At 41.6% G+C, this 23724-nt stretch overlaps 1 protein-coding gene across 1 annotated transcript in view; it reads left to right on the top strand.

The window, feature by feature from the left end:
- Positions 1-377: 377 nt before the first annotated feature.
- The window catches only part of LOC126101247 (brachyurin-like), a 182028-nt gene continuing 158681 nt past the window's right edge, over positions 378-23724 (top strand). The window contains exons 1-2 of the mRNA XM_049911934.1: positions 378-450; positions 21468-21596. Of these exons, the coding sequence (XP_049767891.1) occupies positions 378-450; positions 21468-21596 (202 nt within the window). The remainder of the gene's footprint in view (positions 451-21467; positions 21597-23724) is intronic.

Raw genomic sequence — 23724 nt, 5'->3', positions numbered from 1 at the left:
TTTTGCGAAGTGCCCGAATATTGGATAATTCATAGTTATAAGTTGTCTTAGCGAAATGTGCCTGGATGAAATACATGGCATTTTGGTTCAGTTTCTGGTGCAGAATCGCAAGATCGCAATTTTTACTTTATTATTGTGTACTTTTCATCGTTGGCGGACATTCATGCGGGCTGTGACACGGTAAACGTCGTTCTAATAAGAGTTGGTATCCAAAAATGTGCCTCCCTTATTAGGATAGGTCGAGAGTCCTCGTAAGCGCAGGGAGGCTGTGGTAAGAGCAGCAAGGCTGGGTGACGACGTGTATATGATAATATGCCGCTGCGATAAGAGTAGAGCCCAGTCGGCGACTGCCACCTACAGGGACAGCATCTGCGGAGATGGCGCTACGACTCTTCCTCGTCGTCTCCCTGGCGATCTTTGCTCTGACGACAGTGTGTACCTATAACCAAAGTGAGTATCAAACGGAAGTCACGTCACTTGTGTCGAATTTCACTTCCCGAATCTTTAAATTTCGCATCGCTTCCCTATCTTGAAGTGATCTATCCAGGGTGATTCACGAAGATAGGCAAATACTTTAATATTTTATTCTACAAGTAAAACTAAAGAAAAAAGTTCATATAAATATAGGCCCGCAAATGTTTAGTTACGGAGTTACGGCTAACAAAAGATTTTGTCTGAAATTTAGCAACTTCGCTAAAATGAAGCCATCGCAAAACTGTACGAGGGTAATGTAAAGCACGATTTTCATTTATTTTGTTGTTATTCATCTGGTGAATCTAATAAAACATGTCCCAGACGTTTCTCTAAAAATGGGTCTGAGCACTACGGGACTTAACTTCTGGGGTCATCAGTCCCCTAGAACTTAGAACTACTTAAACCTAACTAACCTAACGACATCACAAACATCCATGCCCGAGGCGGGATTCGAACCTGCGACCGTAACGGTCGCGCGGTTCCAGACTGTAGCGCCTAGAACCGCTCGGCCACCACGGCCGGCAGACGTTTCTCTGCACTTGTTTTCCAGAACATCCAGAGAAGCAAAGAACGAATTTCGTAAAATTTTTAATTTATTAACTACTTGATCCACTTCATTTTTTTTTAATTCCACACAATTGCACAAATTTTTCAACACAAGTTGTAAAGTTTAATTTTGGAAAAATTATGGCGATAACGTTAACTGAAACTGTATGAAGTGTGTCAGACTGCTTCTATTAATACCATATCAGACGTGAATTCATGTAAAACCAGAAAAAAACAAAGCTCAGTGTTGAGGAAGTGAACAATACAGAAAACTAAATCGTTTCAAGGTTAGGAAACGACTGAAATAGCTCACTAACGGTTGCCAACATTGACATGAACGTTTCTACCTTGTTAATAGAGAGTAAACAGGTTACTTGTGTAATAACCTTTGATTCTCTGGATCATCTGGAAAACTACTGCAAATACACGTATGGGACATGTTTTATTAGATTCATCACATCAATAACAACAAAATAAATGGAAATCGTGCTTTACTTTAACCTCGTACACTTTTGCGATGGCTTCATATTAGCAAAGTTGCTAAATTTCAGGCAAAATTTTTTATAAGCCTAACTCCGTAACTAAACATTTGCGGAGCTATGTTTATTATGAACTTTTTCCATTACTTTCACTGGTAGGATAACGTATTAAAATATTTGCATATCTTCATGAATCATTCCCGGCGGGGTCAGGGATTTTCTCTGCCTCGTGATGACTGGGTGTTGTGTGATGTCCTTAGGTTAGTTACGTTTAAGTAGTTCTAAGTTATAGGGGACAGATGACCATAGATGTTAAGTCCCATAGTGCTCAGAACCATTTGAACCATTTCTTCATGAATCACCCTGTATATTAGGAAGGAAGAATGCAGCATGTACAAGTATGTCCTACAAACTACTGAAAACAACACACATCTGATAAGTACAGTAAATGTATAATGAATGCTTTGGATGCTGATTACTGCGCAACAACTGCCGGGAATAATGAATCCTTGCTAAAAACCGATCACCAACTCCACTGGCCGCCCCCGGTAGCTGAGTGATCAGCGCGACAGACTGTCAATCCTAAGGGCCCGGGTTCGATTCCCGGCTGGGTCGGAGATTTTATCTGCTCGGGGACTGGGTGTTGAGTTGTCCTAATCATCATCATTTCATCCCCATCGACGCGCAAGTCGCCGAAGTGGCATCAAATCGAAATACTTGCACCAGGCGAACGGTCTACCCGACGGGAGGCCCTAGTCACACGACACTTCACTTCACCAACTCCACTTGATATCTATAGAACGCCGTCTTAATATTACGAGACGCATGATAGAAGGCATGGCACTTAGAACGGCGCATTATTAGATGTCAAAGATTAACTGAAAAGTTATATTTATGGAGTTTACTTTCTCGATTAGGTTCTCTTTCCATAGATTATCTGTATGGTACTTCTCCAAATAATACAGATCGAGTCACGTTGATGTATACGTGATACATTTAGGAGTATGATTACATGGTGCCTCTTTCGCTTAAATTTTGTAAGCATATAAACGTTCGTATTTGATACTAACACTGTTAGTAGAACAACATATTTACTTTTAACAACAGTAATAACATTTTGTCATTTATACTAGTGTTTAATGAAAAATTGGTGCGCGTGTTGGACTTTTCGAGAAAAAAATACTGAGGTTGGATTTAAAACGTGCTTTCGTTCCTATGAAACATATTGTGTAATTGAATAAATAATCACGCTTTTACGTCTCTGCAAGTTGAAGACTTTTCTGAACAACTGTCAGCCTTTGTGGTGAGTAATGAGTCTCACGTTTTCTTCGTAGTTCCAGTACTCATTAACGAATATATATGAATGAGAATTAATCGCACTCGGACGCCACAGTGCCGTTACTTGCATACTGACGGTACACAGATTCTTGTAACAAAATTTCACTCCGTGCATATTTTCAGTAGAAAATGTACGTCAACGACTGTAGGTTGGTTTTCATTTTTATTTTCTAGTTTTAAATTGCCCAGTAATGGCGTAGTATACACTGTTTCTTCACAAAATGTTCTTAGACTCCAGAGTAAATGCTCAAAGCTATCACCCTGCGTCTCTAATCATTCAATGACCCTCTACGTCATGCTTCTGTAGTTTTCCTCGCCTCATAGCAGTATCCAGTTACAAGAGCAGCATTTAAACACGTTACCGATTCTTCCGATTCCCCATCTGTCCAAGACTGTGTTTATATTCCGGATGTTATTGCCCCTGTCTAGAAATATTACTTGTTAATGTGCACCGTTCAATGAATTTATGGAACATGTAAAAGTTTGAATAATGCTACTGACCGTAGCGATACTGTAGGATAGTTGCAATTGGACTACAAATCATTGTTCGAACAAAAAAGAAAAGGTGAGAATTAACGTCTTCTCGATTACGAGGTCATTACGGACGCAGCACAAGCTCTGTTTAAGGTAGGACAGGTAAGAAAATCGACCGTATGCATTTGAAAGGTACTGCGTGGAATTCCTGAAGGGACTATGCGAAACCCTGCGGTAATAAACACACGAACGTGTCAGGCCGATCCTGAGTTCTCGATCCGGAACACCTAAAACAATCTTGACGTCTGTACCCCCTCACTACAGCAATAATACTATTTATGAAATAGCAGTTTCTTGGTTTTAGACACCTTTTTTTATCCAATATTCATTGACTGACGTGTTTTGGCAACATGCTGTCATCAGGAGATGCCCAACAGTTATATACAGCCTAGAGTTATAAATCAATAAAGTAAGTGTTAGGCATCGACTGATAACAGTGATAACAGTATTTGTCTAAAGGCATCCTGTTGATAAATGCTGGACGTCTATATGTCTATATATATCAGCAGATACCTAACACTCAGTTATTGAATTAGAGCTGTGGTATATACACTCCTGGAAATGGAAAAAAGAACACATTGACACCGGTGTGTCAGACCCACCATACTTGCTCCGGACACTGCGAGAGGGCTGTACAAGCAATGATCACACGCACGGCACAGCGGACACACCAAGAACCGCAGTGTTGGCCGTCGAATGGCGCTAGCTGCTCAGCATTTGTGCACCGCCGCCGTCAGTGTCAGCCAGTTTGCCGTGGCATACGGAGCTCCATCGCAGTCTTTAACACTGGCAGCATGCCGCGACAGCGTGGACGTGAACCGTATGTGCAGTTGACGGACTTTGAGCGAGGGCGTATAGTGGGCATGCGGGAGGCCGGGTGGACGTACCGCCGAATTGCTCAACACGTGGGGCGTGAGGTCTCCACAGTACATCGATGTTGTCGCCAGTGGTCGGCGGAAGGTGCACGTGCCCGTCGACCTGGGACCGGACCGCAGCGACGCACGGATGCACGCCAAGACCGTAGGATCCTACGCAGTGCCGTAGGAGACCGCACCGCCACTTCCCAGCAAATTAGGGACACTGTTGCTCCTGGGGTATCGGCGAGGACCATTCGCAACCGTCTCGATGAAGCTGGGCTACGGTCCCGCACACCGTTAGGCCGTCTTCCGCTCACGCCCCAACATCGTGCAGCCCGCCTCCAGTGGTGTCGCGACAGGCGTTAATGGAGGGACGAATGGAGACGTGTCGTCTTCAGCGATGAGAGTCGCTTCTGCCTTGGTGCCAATGATGGCCGTATGCGTGTTTGGCGCCGTGCAGGTGAGCGCCACAATCAGGACTGCATACGACCGAGGCACACAGGGCCAACACCCGGCATCATGGTGTGGGGAGCGATCTCCTACACTGGCCGTACACCACTGGTGATCGTCGAGGGGACACTGAATAGTGCACGGTACATCCAAACCGTCATCGAACCCATCGTTCTACCATTCCTAGACCGGCAAGGGAACTTGCTGTTCCAACAGGACAATGCACGTCCGCATGTATCCCGTGCCACCCAACCTGCTCTAGAAGGTGTAAGTCAACTACCCTGGCTAGCAAGATCTCCGGATCTGTCCCCCATTGAGCATGTTTGGGACTGGATGAAGCGTCGTCTCACGCGGTCTGCACGTCCAGCACGAAAGCTGGTCCAACTGAGGCGCCAGGTGGAAATGGCATGGCAAGCCGTTCCACAGGACTACATCCAGCATCTCTACGATCGTCTCCATGGGAGAATAGCAGCCTGCATTGCTGCGAAAGGTGGATATACACTGTACTAGTGCCAACATTGTGCATGCTCTGTTGCCTGTGTCTATGTGCCTGTGGTTCTGTCAGTGTGATCATGTGATGTATCTGACCCCAGGAATGTGTCAATAAAGTGTCCCCTTCCTGGGACAATGAATTCACGGTGTTCTTATTTCAATTTCCAGGAGTGTATGTATAACTAACAATTAGGCATCTGCTGTTGCAAGTATTGACAAAACACCCGATGTCAATGAATACTAGAAAAAACATGACTAAAGCCAAGAAATTTTTATTTTATAAATAACGTTATTGCTATAGCCAGAGCGAGAGGGTACAGACGTCTAGTTTTTTTAGGTGCTTTGTATCACGTTCTCCGATCGGGATGACACATTTATGTGTGTAATACCCCATTAAGATGAGAAGTGCTAAGTACGAATAAACGGAGTAGTTAAGAAGAATGAGTGTGGGCATTCTGTTAGTAGGGCTATGGAGAAGTCCATTTTCGTTGGCAGTCATATGTAAATGAGTAAGACGGAAGAAATGAAAGTAAATTATTATTACAAAAGTAGTCGCCAAATCTGTTAATACATTTATCTGACTGTGAAACAAGAGTGTAAGTACGTTCATGGAGAAATGTTTGTGGCTGCCTACGAAACCATGATTGTACCCAGGCGTGCAAAATTGAAACGTTGTGCCGCGTAGTAGGAACAACCTTAGCAACATGTGGGCCAGTCGATTTGCTTCGGACAAAGAAGAGCACGCCTGGATCTTGTGTCACAGTCTGATTTACGTATCAAGAGTTAGAGCGACTGTTTTTAAATAAAAAAACAGTTCACCTACTTTTTTCCAACTGTCTCGAATTCATTTGACTTCCCCTAATATAAATAAGCTAAGACTTCTCTGTGCGTAAAGTTCTCTGCTTACTAGAATTACAAACGGTTGCATCACGAACTGATAAGCGATATCCGGTAATGGACATTACTAGTGAAAGTACAACTACTGAAATTTAATTTTGGGTTGCAAAGTAACAACTCAGATGAGTGAAATGAAACTTTACTCCTATGAATAATAGGAAAGATGAAATGTATACGCGAGAGGTAGTTTCTAGCACTCGCAGTTTGGAAATATCTGGCACTTTTGACTGAATGCAGTTAACTTACCAACAGTAAAGTCAGAGAACTTAGTATCGAGTAGGCCATTGCAGCTGCTGGTAAACACATTGTAGTCCATTGCCTAGCATTCGGGATCCTCAATATGTTGTAATCTGTATGTATTTCGTCTCAAATTAGCTCTTTGCTGAATATGGTTCAAATGGTTCAAATGGCTCTGAGCACTATGGGACTTAACAACTGAGGTCATCACTCTCCTAGAACTTAGAACTACTTAAACCTAACTAACCTAAGGACATCACACATATCCATGCCCGAGGCAGGATTCGAACCTGCGGCCGTAGCGGTCGCGCGGTTCCGGACGACAGCGCCTAGAGCCGCTCGGTCACACCGGCCGGCTTTGCTGAATATGTTACTTCTTATTCCCTGTAAGGATATATTTGTGATTATTACCTAATTTAAATTCTGTGATTGTTCTAGTCATGTTCGTTTTGCTTTTATCTTCTGGCGATCAACAGCATTAGAAGCGACTAATCTGCAAATCATTTATTGTCGTAGTACCTCAAACAATGTTATTAGCTATGATCATAAAGTGTAAAAACAGAGATTTTCTGAGTGAAATATTAATGTAGCCGCGCGGAATTCGCCGAGCGGTCTAAGGCGCTGCAGTCATGGATTGTGCGGCTGGTCCCGGCGGAGGTTAGAGTCCTCCCTCGGGCATGGGTGGGTGTGTTTGTCCTTAGGATAATTGAGGTTAAGTAGTGTGTACGCTTAGGGACTGATGAGCTTAGCAGTTAAGTCCCATAATATTTCACACACATTTGAACATGTTTTTTATTAATGTACTTTTAATTGTGCCATTTCTCTACACTTTGTCATCGGTTTCTAGTAAGGCACATTCTGATCCATAAAAGCATCGGTTACGAAGAAAGTCGAAGATTTACAATTTGCGAGGATTCAAACGACCAGTATCAACTGCCGATATCTGCTGGAAGGATTTATTCACTTCTTTATTACGTACACTTTGCAGCGTTTAAACTGTACTTTCGTTAATAAAGACTAAATCAACACAGTAGCTATTTTTGTGTATGCACCCTGAAAAATAAAGAAATGTGAACTTTTGTTCAAAATGGTTCAAATGGCTCTGAGCACTATGGGACTTAACATCTATGGTCATCAGTTCCGTAGAACGTAGAACTACTTAAACATAACTAACCTAAGGACATCACACAACACCCAGTCATCACGAGGCAGAGAAAATCCCTGACCCCGCCAGGAATCGAACCCGGGAACCCGGGCGTGGGAAGCGAGAGAACTTTTGTCTCAAGCTGAGGGAAAGAAGAGTAGTCTCTTTCTAGTGCGGGAGTTATTCAGAGAAGTGTGACGCCATTTGCGCGACTAACACGTATAGAAGTGTTGGGGCCTACCGATTTAGAAGGAGAAAATGTTTTCAAAACCAAATTGCTATCGAATTTGTGGAGGATACCTGGAATATAATGGTCAATAATTCTGTAGGGGATTTAGAATTTGTATTAGAGAGTAGTGCTCAGCTGGAACTGCGATATGAAGGGGAAGCATTGGCATATTGTTACGGCAAGCATAGGCATAGCAAATACTTGAACGACGACGTAACTTACTGTGGATCTTGAAAACCACGAAACAAATGTTCCCACGTGTGGAGTGAAATATTTAAAGGGTGGAGCAAAATTTTAAAATTACGTTTTGAAGTATTAGGTTGTGAACCCCACCACCCCTCCATTTAAACTATGCTATCGCTTGGTTGCAAAATTGATGTACAACCCTCTTTCGTAAGTCCTCCTCCCCAGTGTCTATCAGTCGAAGTATGTTTGTACATCAGTGCGAAGCAGTTCCTAAAAACAAGACATAGTTCATGAAGTTCACAGCTGAATATGACCTGCATAAAACTATATAAAATTGCATAAAGCTATATAAATATTGTGGAAGTGACTTTGAATAACTATAAGATGATAACCAGGGATAAATTTTATCTCGAATTGGTTGCTAATCAAACTGTAAGTTTACTAATAACTCGATAACCAGGAGTAAATTTTACCGGTCGGGGTGGCCGAGCGGTTCTAGGCGCTACAGTCTGGAGTCGCGTGACAGCTACGGTTGCAGGTTGGAATCCTGCCTCGGGTATAGATGTGTGTTATGTCCATAGGTTAGATAGGTTTAAGTAGTTCTAAGTTCTAGGGGACTGATGACCTTAGAAGTTAAGTCCCATAGTGCTCAGAGCCATTTGAACCATTTGATAAATTTAATTCCGCATTCGTTATTAATCAAACTGCAAGGCTACTACTTATCTTTGATAGGAGTCGGCAAGTGTGAATGTATTACTCCTTTTTGGAATACTTTTATTAAATTCTGATATTGTTTTACGGAATACTCTTAATACTGAGGACTACGTATGCCTGAGAAAAATCTGTTTGCGTTTAGTCTCGGGGATCATGTATGGACTGACCAGGTTATCGTCTACCAAGCTAGTCCAAATTTTGACAGCGAAGTAATCTTGGTGATCATGAACAAAGGCGGCGTGCGGATTTTCCCGACGACACATGCGTTGACTGTGGCTGTTGAAAATACTCTCTCGGGTAAAGGATGCCTCATCCCTAAAAAGTACAGCGTTCGGAATGTCCGAGTGAGTGGCACACCTTTGCAGAAACCACTGGCAGAATTCAATTCGACGTGGAAAACCGTTTGGGTTAATGGCTTGATCTTCCGAAAGCGGCAGGGGTGAAATCATCTTCATGGTACACAAGCCAAATCGTGGAATGGCTTGCACCCATTTTCCGGGCAACACACCGCGATCTTGTTTAGGGTGTGTTTTCCAGCAATGCGCCCTCTTCAAGCCATGGTGACACACGTGCGTTGACGACTGCGTCCGTCAGGCCTTCGCAGCTGAGTACACGGAATTTCGAAATGGCCTTGAATGCATATGTGCCACTACGAGAACGTGACAGTAAAAACGTACCTCAAGTGAACCTCTCTTTCGTAGGGACATGGGGATGGCAATAAATGTGCATGGATCTGGCACTCGTCGATTCGGAAACCTCCGAACGTACAATCGTTGGTCAGCCTGAGCATTTCCATCCGGTGCCCCGTAAGTACAGTGCATGTCAGCCCCTTTTTCCCAAAATTAGCACTTCACTTCCTGTCGGCTCCACATAGAATAAATAAAAAAAAAAAAAACACACAAAAGTGTCCCCATTTGATGCCAAATGATGCAGGGCGAACCAGACTCCGCAGTGTGCACAGGGGCTGCCCTCTATGCAACAACTGTCAAACACCCATTTGCACAGCTAGAAGCAAAGCGTTCACGTCCTATTAAGAGGCTGAAAACCCATAGTGTTCTATCTGGAATGTCCGCAACTATGTCGACAACAGCATTTGCATGTGAAGGTAATAAAACTTCAGCTCGACGTCTCTTTTACCTTGATGTCACAAATACATTCAAATCCTTGCCCGGCTTATCTCATTTCATGACGGCTCGGATGGCGTGTTGTGTGCTTACCCTACTGGCGGCACGCCATGCTGGTGAACGACGCCTAGCGCAGTACGCTAAGCGATGCGGACGTGGGTTGTTGCTGTATCTGGATCCCGCTCCAGCGACTGCTGGGTCTGGGTTGTTACTGTAGAGTTTGGAAATGTTAGTGGCGGAGGGTGGCCGGATGCCACCACGGGATACGTCAAAGATTGCTACATTTTTTATGAACACTCTAAAGAAACTGACAAAGACATTTTCGATGCAATATGCAACACTACAGAATCTAATGGCTTTCACCTAAATCAAGTAAATGTATACAGTGTTGCAACTGCCGTGTCATAAATAATAGTGTAAAACACTGTCAGAAAACATTTCGTTGTGATGTAGAGGCATTAGTTCTCAAAATATACAGTGAATTTTTTTTCCTATGCATCAAATTTTCAGTCACAGGGAATTTTCAGGGTTTGTGCCGATAGAGATTAACGAAACGTTACAACATGCATGTACAAGATAGCACGCGCTACTTCCTGCAATTGACAGAATTGTGTATTGATGGCCAGCCAACAAGTCATATTTTATTTCAAAGGGCAAGGAAGTGTGTTCAAGATTGATATGGCAGTTTATTACATCAAATGTGGAGCACGAGCCTGAAGAAACTGAACACTCATTTCCTACATGCTATCTACGTTTTCTGCAGTATATTTTGCTCCTGTTTGAAACTGGTATTAGAAAACTGGAAAACAGCTCAGTTACTTCTGTTGAGCTGGACAGACTGATAAGGATCCTTAAGAGCAAGCTAGAGAGCAGAAAACAAGGAAAATTCTTAGGAAAGGAAGTTTATGAAGTCGCAGAAGAAACACTAAAACCACAGAATATGCGTTCTGAAAATGATGCACAATCTTTCTTGTGACATTATACTGATTATTTATCCCAAAACTTCGGCTTTTCTAAGAACAGTTTGTTGAATTTGATTATGAGTTTTTTTCTTAAAGAACAAGACGATTTCGTTTGCAATGGCAGTATTTTTTAAAGGGTACAAACAAGCTTAATTTCAACCTGGATGGAAATCACTTACACAATGAATTCTGTCATTTACGGAATGAATATTCTGGACTTTTTATAAAAATACAGCACACGACTAGATTTGTTTAAGCAGAAGACCACAAACGACAACTCCCGATCGAAATTGCTTACGTTTATATCATACATATTTTCAGTTCGACCAGCAACTCATTTACTGAAAAGAACTTCCATATGACGAAAAATCAGTGGCGAGAAGACAGAAATCGCAAGTCCATGACCATAGTGAAAAGAGGACTTCAAATAAATTTTCCTTTTCTCCCATAGTTGTGGTGAATTCTAGAATTTTCTGAAGCATAGATGGGGGGGGGGGGGGGGGGGAGAGTTGGTGAAGGACTACTGAAAGCAACCAAGAGCCACGCAAAATATGCGTTCAGAAATACAATACAGCGAACTTATTACATTGCCTGTACATGTTCATTTAAAACTTCATTTCATGTTTAAATTTCAAATCCATAGATTACAAATAACAATAAAAAAGACACGTATTTCTTTTTTATTTTTGTTTTAACAGAATATTGAAACTAAGTTATCATATGCTTAGAAATTATAGGTGGAACAAATTGCTTATAGTCATGTAGTAAACAATTAGCATTTTCTTCATTCCGTATGATCGAGGAGTAGTCCAGTTCAGGGTTTCTTGAAAAGGGGCATCCCTACGGCAATGGTAACCTCCTTTCTCATGCTCGCCAGCTTGGCCGCTTTCAGCTCCACAGAAAATAGCATGCCCTCACCATAATAAAAGAGAGGGCAGAGAAGTGGTAATAAGTAGGGTAGTCACTGGAACTACTGAATACTGTCTGCAGTTATGAAGCAACATAAGAGTGACTACATGGAGCAAGGGGAGGAGCGTATTATGTCATGAAATACGTTGTATGGCAATCTTGGGACAGAATTGCCACATAACACTATGAAATACATAGTCCAAGTGAATAACGTTTGAGGTCTGTAGCTACTACAACTGTGAAACATTCTCATGCAAACATGAAGAAAATCCAAACATCTTACTCGCTAACAAACATACAAACCATAGGACAATGCTACACAATGTCTCTCACAAATTCATGTTAAAAACTACATGCAGATTTAAGAAAAAACTTGTGTCCTGTGTGTCTGGTTATTCATAAAACGATTTTACATCCTAATACAGATATAAATCTCGTATTTTTCTGAACCAGGAAAGCTCAGTAAATACAACGCAGGATAATAGATATGTGCAATCTCAAACAATCTTCTCCATAAGACTTAGGGTGGTTTTAAAATAGGACTAAGTCACCAACTTTATAGTCCTGAAGTTGAGCAACTTCCTTGTCAAATTAGGAATTTCTCTGGTCTGCTTTTGTGGGTAAATTTATGAAAGTTTGTAGTGGCTGTCTCACACTATCTTAGGAATCGGCCTATACAATTCATTATTCTCTGACTGGTGAAATAATAACTCATGGTACACGTATCCTATAGACATATTAGCGAAATTGTTGTCTATTCACTCGAAGTGTTCCAAAAATCTGCCCAGTTATTTTGTACGTGTTCTCACTTCATGTAAATATATACGAACCATTTTGGGTATCAAAAACATCGTGCTACAGAACTTCCTTCAGGGTGATACCTCGAAATAAGTATTTATTTGATTCCATTTTGCCAGAGAAATTATTTCAAATTGTTGTGTGCAAATATTGTGCCACAATTAGGGAGTAGCTCAGACTAGGTAGTTGGTCTGAAAGTCCCAAATAATTGACATACTGGTGGCATTCCAGGCAGGGTACGGGTGCAAATACTTAGTGAAATACTGAACATTGCTACCGTTTAGTGTATACCAACTTTCGAATGGGGGAGAGGCTAATAGGTGTCAATAGTCAAAATTGCGTGGGTTTATATGGAACAACAATATGCAATACTTCCTTGTGGCAAAGGATGGTGGCTTTGTAATTTGACTAATGAAGCACATCTTAATCTTTTACTGAACCCTGCGTCCCATATCGGGGAAGTAACAACACTCATTAAGTTCGTTTGCATATTTCGACATTCCAAAATGACCTTACTTGATGTGTGTGTGTTAACTCAGTCTTTCTGTTGTTTTGTGTAAAATGCACACTCATCATAGCTCACGATTTGGACTTCTTCAACAGTATGAAACATTGATTTCCAGCAGATAGTGGGATCCGAGCTGCACATGATTTCTATCTAAAAGATTTTGCTATATTCCGTACCAATTAGGATCATCATCTTGCAGATCTATCATATTTTTGCTATCATCAAGAAAATGTCAATATTGGATGGCCACTTTCATCACAAACACCAGGAATTGGTGTTCTTGGTTTATGTGTGATGTGAAATTTTTCAATCCTTGTGGGAGATGAAACAATGTGACCACAACCACATTGTTGCTACCATCTGACAGACACGATCTTAAGGTCATGTTCTTGAAGTAACAGTGACCACCATGCTCCGTGCGGGTGTACAAGTCTACAATTAAGCGGAAAGTTTGAGACTTTGTGATCATTGTAAAATTTTGTGTGGCATCCAGCTAGATAATAATGGGACTGCTTCAACACAGTCATTGAGTAAGCATGCTCACATGTTCTTAAAATCACGATGTATGAATGACGATTGGTTTTTATCCTTGACTTTCAGTAATATAAAGTATTTTTCCCCAAGCGAGAGAACGTTTATCTTTTTACTTCCGATGCTACTTAGCAGTGGCTTTTGTGAACGTATACCTGAGGAAGGTTAGTTGAGACAGATAAATATTCTGAGCACTGCATTTATCCTTTGACCAGCGTGCATTCAATAATATTCTAAGTATGTTTGCATTCTCTCTTACGCCACAGTAATAATATGTTGAATTCACTTCTTTAAAATGGCTGTTAAATACAAGAAATGGAATTATGCTGAGAAGCATCTAGATTAATGCCTCAATGAAGCAGAACTGATTTGTGGCAATGTCCACTTGTCTGTTGAGATGAAGATAACTGGAAATCAGAAGAGAAGAAGATATAAATTGATATCTAGTTACAGATTGCAGAAGACAACATACACTCTAATGAAAAAAAAGGAAGAGGCGATGCACCACAAAACAGTTATGCAAATCAGTCACAAATTGATATTCTTACGTGTCGCTACGGAAAATGCAAAACTGTAAACTTCGATGGCTGATGGCTTAATATTTGATTGCTGCAGCGCAGTTTCACTGCGCACGTGGCGAGGATAGTCAACAGAGGATCTATCGATACCAGGGCATAAAGTCTTTGAGAATTTCATTCCGCGTACTCTGGTGGACAGTAACTATGCCTCGCAGACAGTAGCGTAAACAGCATATGGAGATGTCAGCGTTTGAGAGAGGATGTGTAATTGGGCTCAAAGATGCCAGTTGGAGTATCCGTCAAATCACTTGACATTTAAATAGGAGCAATGACACTATTCGGCAATGTTGGTAGGAATGGGTGAATCATGGCTGAACACAGCGTCAACAAGGAAGTGGTCGAGCAAGAACCACGACAGAACGTGAGCACCTAGCACCCCAGTATTGGTTGTTATCGTTGATCAGACGTGCAATTGATGTTTCAGTGACCACAAGAACTATTAAAAGAAGCTCACAAAAAGTGAGCTGAGGCCATGGCATCCATTGCGCCGACTACTATTGACCTTTGTACACCAACAACCCTGTTTTCAGTAGCGTCGGGCACATTCGGCCTGAAATCTCATTGACTGAAGTAGAATTGTCTTCAGTGACGAGTTCCACTTCGAACTGAGCCCCATTGACGAGCCAAGACGTGTCTGGAGGCTCCCCATACAGTGATGGAATACCTTTCCAGCTGTGGCTTACTATATGGCGCGAGTATCAGGTGTACCACTTCTACATAAAACAGGAATACTTTGGTTGTCATCCACAGCACCTTTACAACACAGCGTTACGTCGACAATATTCAATGTCCTCTTTTGTTGGCCTTCAGGGTAAGCCATCCTGAGTTTACATTTCAGCAAGATAATGCTCGCCCACACGCAATGAGAATTTCTAGTGCTTGTCTTCGTCCTTGGTAAACCATACCTTGACCAGCAAGGTAGCCTGATCTCTAACCAACTGAGCAAATTTGGAGTATTATGAGTGGAGTCCTCGAACGAGCTAAGAATTTCGAAGCTCCAAGTCGTCAATTGGACAGAATTCAGCACAATGTCATTCAGGAGAACATCCAACATCCTTATAAAATTGTGTCAAGCCGAATAACTATTTTACGTAATGGCCAGAGGTGTACCAAAATGTCACTGACTTGCTCAAATTTGTGAAGCTTTTTCTCCTGAATAAATCATCCGCTTCTGAAACTGTAATCATATATTTGTCTATACACATACGTCACAGTTACTGATTTTTGTCCCATTCAGATGAATCCTTCGTAGTGCCTCGTTTTCTTGTGTTAAAGTCTCTTTTTATGCACCGACGGTAACAAAATTAGTACACTCTTTTAGATTGGTACGCACAGTTGGCGTAAGGTTGTCTGGGAGCGAAAGAACCAGGCCAAATAAGGGTTGGACATAATTCGTATGAAGATTTTTATTAACAGTTGCCAGAAAAATCACTTTATTAATCAGACCCCAGGACCTTGAAATTAAGACTAAACTATTAAATTAAATTACTTAAAATAATTACTGATAACCGATCGACAATTTACCAGATGTTTCATTGAGATCAAGTAACAAAAGGTGACAGCGTTAATTCAAACACTTGCTCTCAAGTCTGCAAATGTCATTCATGGGAACATGAAATACGAAAATTTAAGTTAACAACAACTGTTATCGTGTTTACAAAAATATACAAATCTTGTGTGCCATTGTCTACTATTCTTGAAATATTTAAAGCAAATTTTAATAAGAAAAGCAGGTTAACACTTTAGCAATTGAAGTTACGTAACACTCTCTTCAAAGGTTCTGAAAAAAAGACTCTTCATATGCGTAGTCCACAAAAATATCTTGAAAGTGTTTTGACTAAAATACCTTGAGGTTTACCTAAAAAGGGGTTCATTAAAAAGAAGGAAAAACGCAACATTAGAAGCTGCTCACTGTGAAACCACGACATGTCGGGCAGTGTGGTCCAGACAAACGGACCCGAAATTATTTAGGGCAGTTCCAATAAGCTGCTCATCACGCTCCTCCTTTCCTAAGCAACCAGTGGGAACATGCCCCAAGGCACAAACATACAACGATAGCCTGATGAACAGAGAAACAATTTTTAAGAAAAACGAGTGAAACTTAAGCCATCAGATTACACGCTAACATCGTAGACAGACATTTGTGAAAATCACTACAAGATGGTAACTGGCCAAGGCTACTACTCCCATTTACACCTGATAGTAATGAAGTCCAGCGGCTAATTGAGATTCAGCTTCAAATTACGCCACGAGGCAAAAACAGTTAATATTTAACAGTCACGTGGGATGATAAACCTGGGTGGAAGAAAGACGTGAACGTTTGGCTGATGAACCTCTCCTACGTATACACAAGTTTGCGTTGGAAGTATAGACGACAAAAATACAAGCAGCAAGATTTGCTCCAGTGAGGCGCGTAAGCTTGCGGGCTTCAAATAACTAAAGAAAGCGACTTGGCGATTTAGTACACAAGATAACATGCACGAAAAATGTTTCGGACGTCGCAGTTAATGACACTGAACACACAAGGAATTTACAAAATCCCAATAACTTTAAGCACACAAATTATAACTCTATGATAATTACCAAATGGAAGATATTATGTTTTGAAACGGGCGACATGTTCCTCAAATCTCGTTGCCAGACGCAGGCACACGGAGCAACAACAACAGGAGACTGAACCGAGTCCAATACAGAAGCAAGAGGGCACAAACACGCGCAGCAAGCGAACCAGTCACAATTATCACGCTCACGACGGGTAGGAAGGTCAGTCCTTATTGGTGCCGCGTGGTCTTGGCACCGACGCGATGAACAAACAGTAGCTCAAAGCCGCTGTGGGATGACGAACAGTGGAAAACTTGTAGCCCCCAGGAAACATGTGGTTAACGACAGCCCATCGTCCGCCTACAGACCTGCTCGGCCAAAGGAACAATGCGTCAAATCCTGTTTCCGGTGCACGCCCCTCATTTCTGGAAGATTCTCAGCCAGACCAACTTGGAAGTCACACAAGTAACAGAACAAACAGCCGGCCTATAGCCACAGAGACCGTAGTACCCGTAAACCCACTGGTAATTACCGGTTCGCAAGCACTCGTACACTGAAGCGCCGAAGAAACTGGTATAGGCCTGCTTGTTCAAATACAAAGGTATGTAAACAGGCAGAATACGGCGCTGTGGTCGGCTACGCCTACAAAAGACAAGTGTCTGGAGCAGTTGTTAGATCGGTTCGTACTGCTGCAATGGCAGGTTATGTTCTTCTCAAATATTTATATTCGCTTATCACAACCAGCTGGGTAGAAGGTTATGTCCCGATGAGTATGCGAAATTCGAAGATAGTTACTCTATATAAACAGAAAGGGAACAGAAGTGACTGTAACAATTACCGAGGCATTTCATTACTAAGTGTAGCCAGGAAAGCTTATGCAAGAGTCATCCTAATGCGATTACAAATCTTAGCTTCCAGAATCTACCCAGAATCGCATTGTGGCTCCAGGCCCGGCCGATCAACCGTATATATGATCTTCTCCTTAAGACAGCTACAAGAGAAATGTCGTGAGCAGCAGAGGCTATTTTATAGTGCTTTCATTGACCTTGTTAAAGCGTTTGATTTAGTGAGCAGAAAGGGGCTTTTCAAACTGTTGCAGAAGATTGGATGCCCACCTAAACTACTACAGATAATTGTCTCTTTCCATGTGAAAACACAAGCAAGAATCTGCTTCAACGGTAAAACATCAAAAGCATTCCCTGTTAATAGCGGTGTGAAACAGGGGTGTGTGTTAGCTCCTACATTATTTGGGATTTTCTTTTCCCTTCTGCTCAGATTTGCCTTTGAAGACTGAGGAGGGAGTGTATCTACATACGAGGTCTGATGGAAATCTTTTCAACATTGCTCGCCTCAAGGCCAAGACCAAAGTAAATACAGTTGTTATCCGTGAGTTGTTATATGCGGACGATGCAGCTCTAGTAGCGAACACAGAAGATGAGCTGCAGTATATAATAAACAAATTATCAAATGCCTGTGAAAAATTTGGTCTACCCATCAGCCTTCAAAAGACTAAGATCATGGCGCAGAGCACTACCAACCTTCCATCCATCAGCATTGATGGCAATCCTCTCCAGGTAGTGGATGACTTTAGGTACTTGGGACCCACAATAAGTAGCAACTTGTCCATAGACACTGAAATTACTAACAGAATCGCAAAGGCATTATCTGTCATGGCTAGATTGAAAAACAGAGTATGGAACAACGGACTGCTTACCACAAAAACTAAATTAAAAGTCTACAACGCTTGTGTTATAAGCACCCTTCTCTATAGCTGTGAGACATGACAACTCTTTCTAGGCATGAATCTCGACTCAACAACTTCCATCTCCACTGTCTCCGGAAGATACTTCAGATCTCATGGAGAGATAGAGTGCCCAACACCGAAGTCTTTCATCGTGCAAGCACAACCAGCATCTTTGCACTCCTGAGTCATCGACGTCTAAGATGGTTGGGACATGTCAGGCGCATGGAACCTGAACGGATACCGAAACAATTGCTGTACGGAGAACTTCAGGAGGGTGTGAGGCCAGTGGGACGACCGCACCTTCGTTTCAAGGATGTCTGCAAGAGAGACCTGACCAAGACCAGAATCAATCCAAGTCACTGGGAAAGCATTGCAGATGACCGTGTCAAGTGGCGAGTAACTGTGCGCAACGACGTCAAGCTCTCAGAGGACGAACGCACACAGGAAAAAATCAGGAAGAGGACAAGGCGAAGAGACAGAGCGGCTTCTGTTCGAAGTCCCTCAAATTTCACATGTCGAAACTGCAATAGGGACTGCCACCCTCGAGTGGGACTTTTTAGCCACAGCAGACGCTGCAGACTCTGAACCAAGCATGCTACACCATCATCCCTAAAGGATGGACGGATGCCATTAAAAATACGAGTTTCTTTGGCTCTTCAGTGTATGTGTTGTAGGTACATGAACTGCCACTACTGCCCGTACAATACTGATAACCTGGCGGGCGTTTGTGCTGCGTGGACGTCCAGAATCTCCTCTGCGCGTGTGAAATTGTTCACATGATCACTGATACCCATATCGTTGCACAACTGACGCAGTACGTCCTACTTGTGTGCGAATTCTCGGCAAGGCCACAATTTGAGCCCTTTCAAAATCACTCAGTTGCCTATAAGAAGCACGAGTGCGTCTCCGGGTCATGATTGCCTGCTTACCTTGCAAGTTTGCACCACATGGAACCTTCTGAATGCGAGCACACCCTATTGAAAGGTAGATACAGATGGTTCCCTGGTAGCTATGCCACTACAGTATCTATTGAAAGACAACGCTGAGAACATTGCCAGTGCATCTACTATCTCCCAGATAGCATATGTAGTCATTGGATCAATATCGACGTCGTTTTTCCAGTTATACTAATTTTTGTTCCAGCAGTGTAGTAACATGAAGAAAAGAAATTTCTGTGCAGGAAGTTTAAAAATTAAACCCAGAAATTACAAAGTTTTGTTCACTGATGATTGAAGGAATCGACTTTTGCCTGATGATCCTGGAATTGTATGGAGGTGGTCAGCTAACAGTGTATGGATCAAGTATGGAACCTCATGGGTTCAACAAGGAAGTGAGGCAGTCATGTTGTGGCCAGGAATCATGTGCAGATAACGGCCAGTTTTCTTCACAACAGTGGGTAATTTTGGTGCTGTGCAATATCGGCACAGGGTCCTCCTACATTTTGCCCAATCTTACAGTCTCGAGATATGTCCTCAAGCACAGGATGCCCTCACGATGCCTGCCATCGAACACAGTGTCAGACTCGAACATCGTAGTGCCTATCACATTGTGGAGAACATACCAAGGACTATACAAGAACATTACAACGCCTGGCGTGAAGCAGGATGACATCCAGCAGCATATTTTGATTTCACAGACGTACGAAAATGTACAGTAAGGGGCTAACAGCCCTTACGTCCGTTATTGTCCCGTTTGAATTTAAAAGCAAATTTGAGACCCCGAAAACGATAAGGGCCTAAAGGAAACCGTCTTTGATTATGAGATTGTAACATGTGTGCATATGGCCTACAAATATTTATCAAACCAGGTTTATCTGTGCCGGAGACCTATAATGTATATACCACCAACATAAAAAAAAAAACTGTTTCCCTGATTTCTCTGATATTCGATTTCATATGGTCCCAAAGCACAAAACATAATTTGGTGCCTGTGCGCTGCTCAGCTGTTATATACTTTAGTGTCTACATGAGCTGCGTAGTAGTACTTTGTAATCGGAGGTAGATTTTCTCATCTGGTAGGCTGTAGCAAGCAAGGTTGGCTGAATCTTTTATAGTCTGTAAAATGAATATGCGGGATTTCAGAACCTTTTATAGTGTTAGCTGACACACAACTAAACCACAAGTTTCTATACATGGTAACAATATAAATTTTAGAAAGTTTACAGTGATGAAGATTTCAACATGTTTACTAAAACTGCGGTTTAAAGTCTTCTTATTGAGGTCTTGGGAGGCCACTACTTTTTACAAGTCACGCCGAGGGATAACACAATTTGTCATTTCCTCACAGTTTGTTAATTCCTAGTGCTCACATATGTATTTGGAAAGCAAATATCAATCTTGAAACACAGAGACTAAACAGAACTTGTAGATATCATGCCTGAAGTGGTGGACGGTTTTATCTGACTTCAAGTCAAAGAATGTGCTTTGTTAAAATGATGATAAGAAGGACCATGAAGTATTGGAATAGGTCATAATTGTTTGTGTAATGCATTTAGTATCTGTTTTTTTATGTTTTTAGTCTAGTTTCACGTTAATTACGAACTTCACAACGTCAAAGGCAAACTATTGTCACTAGGTTATATGAGAAAACTTTTGTGAATGAATATTACTAACAGTATTGCTAAATATTAATTAAAATTTCATGATACTTTTAATTACAAATACTGGATGTTCAGACTTGGTGAAAAATCAAACGAAACCTGTGCGACTCATGTTTTTCCTACAAATTCCTATGTAGGTGGAATAAGACCTTTTTAAAGCAGTATTTCCTAAGTTTGTCTAACTCCTGAAATGAAACCGTCGCGTGGAATGGCCGCGCGGTTTGAGGCTCCATGTCACGGATTGCGCGGCCCCTCCTGCCGGAGGTTCGGGTTCTCCCTGGGGCATGGGTGTGTGTGTTGTTCTTAGCATAAGTTAGTCTAAGTTAGTGTAAGTAATGTATAAGTCTTGGGACCGATGACCTCAGCAGCTTGGTCCCTTAGGAAAGTCACACATTTTGAAATGAAACCAGTGCAAATACAAGCCATAGAACTTTTGATATAACCATTCCTTACAAACCTTATACATAATTTTTACATAAAGTGTACACATAAATAAATATCTATCTTATAAAGTAGCACAGAAAAAACACATTAAAACAAAGTAACTGCACGTAGCTTGTGTGTGATTAATAATTGTGTTTTTTGACCTTCTGTAGATAGAAGCTGCAAACCGGGACGGCCCTTCATGAGAAAGTGTAACATCTGCTGGTGCGCCTCTGATGGAACTCCTGGGGGCTGCACCAACTACAAGTGCCCCGATGATGTTGCAGCAGTCGCTAGTTCCAGTGAGAGACCTATGTTTTTCAGATTGCTCTATTTGCATGATAAATGAGTTCCCTTTGCAATCAATTTCTAACCTTATATACAATATGTTTTGCGTTATAACTAATTTTGCTGTTGTTTCCTATTGACAGTTGAAAGTAGGAAGATATATAGCCACCGATGCAGAAACAGATGGTACCTTTGCCTGGTAACGCCGTGATTTGCCTGTTTAATTTGATTAATAGCATCATCTTCATCCATTAAGGATTATTTTAAGGTGGTTATGTTCGTTATATGATTGGGCTCTTATCGTCTATTATCAACACCAATTCAAATCCACTGTCAGCAAGTGAAATCAAGGGTTTTGTTTTGCCGATTACATATACAAGGTGTTACCAAAAGGTACGGCCAAATTTTCAGGAAACATTCGTCACACACAAAGAAAGAAAATATGTCATGTGCACATGTGTCCGGAAACGCTTACTTTCCATATTAGAGCTCATTTTATTACTTCTCTTCAAATCACATTAATCATGGAATGGAAACACACAGCAACAGAACATACCAGCGTGACGTCAAACACTTTGTTACAGGAAATGTTCAAAATGTCCTCCGTTAGCGAGGATACATGCATCCACCCTCCGTCGCATGGAATCCCTGATGCGCTGATGCAGCCCTGGAGAATGACGTATTGTATCACAGCCGTCCACAATACGAGCACGAAGAGTCTCTACATTTGGTACCGGGATTGCGTAGACAAGAGCTTTCAAATGCTCCCGTAAATGAAAGTCAAGAGGGTTGAGGTCAGGAGAGCGTGGAGGCCATGGAATTGGTCCGCCTCTACCAATCCATCGGTCACCGAATCTGTTGTTGAGAAGCGTACGAACACTTCGACTGAAATGTGCAGGAGCTCCATCGTGCATCAACCACATGTTGTGTCGTACTTGTAAAGGAACATGTTCTAGCAGCACAGGTAGAGTATCCCGTATGAAATCATGATAATGTGCTCCATTGAGCGTAGGTGGAACGAAACTAAAATGACCTCTAGCATGGAAATTAAACGTTTCCGGACACATGTCCTCATAACATCTTTTCTTTATTTGTGTGTGAGGAATGTTTCCTGAAAGTTGAGCCGTACCTTTCTGTAACACTCTGTATACACGTCAAAGAATTTTAAAGTGTGACGTGTGCTGAAGCAAAATCCTTTGCAGCACCACTAGATAATGATCCAACGGCTGAAACTGAAATTGTCCAATAAATAATTTCTAAAATCAAATGCAAACCTGATGCCATTTAAGAAAAGTGAAATCACTGTTGCACCCTTGAGGTACCAAATAACACAGCCTTGCCCCATCTAGAAGGGCCCTGAGGATGAGATTCCAATACCTCGGTCTCGAGTGCAAGTGAATGTATTTTCAAACAACACTTCTCTGTTGTCGGGAAAAACGGATGATGAGACAGTGCTGTTTCGTAAATTATTTATTCACAATCGGTTTCGGTCATAGACTGTCCTCCCAGTGCTATACATACAAACAAAACAAAAGAGAAAGCTACAAACGTCGAAACAAAATACAATTTCCAATGAATAACGCATTCCAAAGCTTCAGATACTTACGAAAAATTCTTTTTATAGTGACAACATCACTTGAGATTCATGATGTCTTTAGATATGAATGAATAACTTGGTCAATCTAGAAGCGTAAGAAACATTTAACACAGGTATTCAGTACTATACCAATGGCTCAGTCAACAACAAGTGAAATACTAGCAGTCGAGCAAACAAGTGTGAACAAATAGGTCACAAAGCAAAGCCAAAACTCATACGGCCAAAGACAATACAAATACAAAAAAGGAAGCAACATAATGTTGTAACTTAAGAAGTAAAAGACAGTGAAAAATTGCTATGATGAACACGAAGATTTTATATAAATACGTAACATTATTTTCTTCCCTGCACGCACAAACACTGCAGCCAATATCAAATGCCCAAATACAGCCAAGTAACATAAAAACATCGCCTACTTGAAACTGAATTACATTTCGAATGCGTCATGAGTTTAATGAACAGAACTAAACTTCTATATTAAGACATAAAATACTTACATATAGACACCTGCATCGAAAATAAACGCATAAGTCCCTATACATTCT

This window comes from Schistocerca cancellata, chromosome 9 (assembly GCF_023864275.1).
Source record: "Schistocerca cancellata isolate TAMUIC-IGC-003103 chromosome 9, iqSchCanc2.1, whole genome shotgun sequence".
Classification (NCBI taxonomy): domain Eukaryota; kingdom Metazoa; phylum Arthropoda; class Insecta; order Orthoptera; family Acrididae; genus Schistocerca; species Schistocerca cancellata.
The sequence above is the reverse complement of the archived record's forward strand: the minus strand, read 5'-3'. Positions and strand labels throughout refer to the sequence as shown.